Below are 2699 nucleotides of genomic sequence, written 5' to 3'. Positions count from 1 at the left end.
TTTGGGTTGGGCAATAGCTGGCACCGGCCACATCCCAAGAATGAAGTTTTTTTAAAGCAAGCCATTAAATGGTGTCTTGAGGACAGCCTCATGCCCATTTTCTCTCAAACAACTTGGATACTAGCCCTTCCCAAAGCTACCAACTACAGTTTGATCACGTCCTTCCAGTGCCAACAGTCCTGCAATATCAGAAAACCTTACCCCTCCCCATTTCTAACACTCCTATAGCTGAAACTAAAAACAATCAATGAGTGTTTATTTTGATGTGGTAGCGGATTACTTTCATTCTTTTAAAAGTTTGTTCATTGGATGTGGGTGTTGCTGGCTAGGCCAGCATTTATTGCCTATCCCCAAATGCCCCTTGAGGTGGTGGCACTGAGCCATCTTCTTGACCCACTGTAGTCCTTGGGGAATAAGTACACCCACAATGCTGTAAGGAAAGGAGTTCCAAGATTAAAAAGCTCCTGAGGGCAACCTTTTCATGCAGAGGGTGGCATGTGTATGAATGAGCTGCCAAAGGGGTTGGTGAGGCTGGTACAATGATAACATTTAAAAGGAATCTGCATGGGTACATGAATAGGAAAGGTTTAGAGCGATATGAGCCAAATGCTGGTTAATGGGATTAGATTAATTTTAGGATATCTGGTTGGCATAGACAGGTTGGACCGAAGGGTCTGTTTCCATGCTATACAACTCTACGACTCTGTTTTGACCCAGCGATAGTGAAGGAATGGCTGATCTAGTTCCAAGCCAGGATGGTGAGTGGGTTTGGAGGTGAAATTTGCACAGCTTATTAAGGTGCTGTAAAAAGAGCTTTGGTGAGTTACTGTGCATCTTGTAGATGAGGCACAAAGCTGTGACTGAGCATCAGGGTGGAGGGAGTCAATGTTAAAGATGGTGAACGGTGTGCCATTCAAGATGCTGCTTTATCGTGGATGGTGTAAAACTTCTTGAGCATTGTCATTCTCCTGGGTTTGTACACAAGTTGTCCATAAAGCTAATCTACTATTCCTGGAGAGTTGGCAACTCTACCTGTTATCAATGACAGCGTCTGCAAGGTGAAGGAAAAACTCCAAATGTCATGCTGCAAACTGCCACCACCCACAGAAAGCTACCAAATCCTACCGGCAATTCGACGTCTGTTGCTTCCGTCAATCTTTCACTGCCCCGGGACTCGCAGAGATCTCTCACGACCAGGCGTCGCCCATTGTAGATGGTGTTGTTCAAGTGATTGACAGCCAGCATCACGTTTTCAGCATCCCCCACATCAACAAAGGCATAGCTGCCAAGGAAAGAAGTGAACATCGGGAATGCTGCAAGGGAAACTATCACCAAGCAGATCTCTCCACCCTTCAAAGCCCTCCAAAAAAAACCAATCAACCACAACTCTCACATTTACTGCCTATCCCAAGGTGCCCTAAAGAGGTAGCTGATAACATCTCGTACAATGGTAACTTGCTAGTAACCCACATCTAAAACATTGCACAGACTGGGTAGGTTTGTTTTCAGCGAACCCATTTTTGGCCGCTTTTGTGCTAATGTTCTTTCAGATGCAAGCTGGAATTCGATTCCATAGCTTAGCACGATCCCTGGTGCAGACCCATTACTGTTAATCACCAATGGTTGGTTAACTTCAGCAGCCATCGGCATGGAAGAATTTAGTCAGTGCTTTCAAATGGGACAGTGAATGTCTGACTCCACGTTGCTAGGAGTCCTTTTTTTCTTTCTCCACATCACTCTGAACCCCCTCCACATACAACTGTTCAACACTTTGCATGATTTGAAATTGCAAGAGTTGGCAGAGAATACTGGAGCGGACTGTTCCTCTTCAAGCAGTTTTCCCAGCGAGGGCCACAGATGAATGGGACAGCGTTTGTTTCCAAGCCCCTCTATATCCTCACCTCCCCACCTCTGTAATCTCTTTCAGCCTCGAAACTCCTCCTTATCTCTTTACAGCCTGTCCCGACTACCTCCTTGGTGCCTCATGGTCGAATTTTGTTGGCAAATTTTCTCCCTGCGTGAAACACCTTGTGATGCCTTACTATGTTAAAGGACAAAGGTGCTCTTTCAGTGCAAGGTGTTGCCGAACCATAAATCTGCAGCTTACCACTTCAGGCCTGACACTATTTTGCGAACCTTCACAGGCTCAAACGCAGCAAACAGCTGCAGGATCTGCTCCTGAAAAAAATGGAAACGTAACTGTTAGGTGTCACATCTCCGAGCCCTTTCCAGAAAAATGTCTAATGAGAGCAGGAAAGAAACGAGTCCGATACCCCAATTTTCCCCACACCTCATCCACTTTCTTCGCTTCAATTCTAGGAACGAATCACAAGATAAAATACGTACGCAGCCTATTATTCTTCAACGGGATACGAGTTCACCAGCAAGAAAAACCATGGTTGCACATCACTAATTGCCCTTGAACTGAGTTGTTCACTTGGCCATTTCAGATGTTGACAGCCCCAATGCTGCAAGATAGACGGATAAGGACAGCACACTTCTTCCCTAAAGGGCAGACGGACAGGGTAGAAACAGAGAGAAAGACCGTGGGGAGGGTGAGTGAGGGGACAGCCCAGGGAGGGTGAGCAAGGGGGGAGAGCAAACAAGAGAGAGTAGCAGGGACGGCAAACAAGGGAGGACAGCAGGGTGGGCAAGTGAGGGGAGAGAACAAAGTGGGGAGAGAGGGAAGGATGAGCAAG

The 2699-nt window shown here is 46.5% G+C and overlaps 1 protein-coding gene across 1 annotated transcript in view; it reads right to left on the bottom strand.

The window, feature by feature from the left end:
* Positions 1–2699, bottom strand: part of LOC125487861 — a 15737-nt gene that overhangs the window by 5518 nt on the left and 7520 nt on the right. The window contains exons 5-6 of the mRNA XM_048620308.1: positions 2108–2178; positions 1126–1282 (exon numbers count right to left, since the gene is read on the bottom strand). Of these exons, the coding sequence (XP_048476265.1) occupies positions 1126–1282; positions 2108–2178 (228 nt within the window). The remainder of the gene's footprint in view (positions 1–1125; positions 1283–2107; positions 2179–2699) is intronic.

The sequence above is a fragment of the Rhincodon typus genome, chromosome 46 (genome assembly GCF_021869965.1).
Source record: "Rhincodon typus isolate 14 chromosome 46, sRhiTyp1.1, whole genome shotgun sequence".
NCBI classification, from domain to species: Eukaryota; Metazoa; Chordata; class Chondrichthyes; order Orectolobiformes; family Rhincodontidae; genus Rhincodon; species Rhincodon typus.
This window is presented reverse-complemented; position numbering and strand designations above follow the sequence as displayed.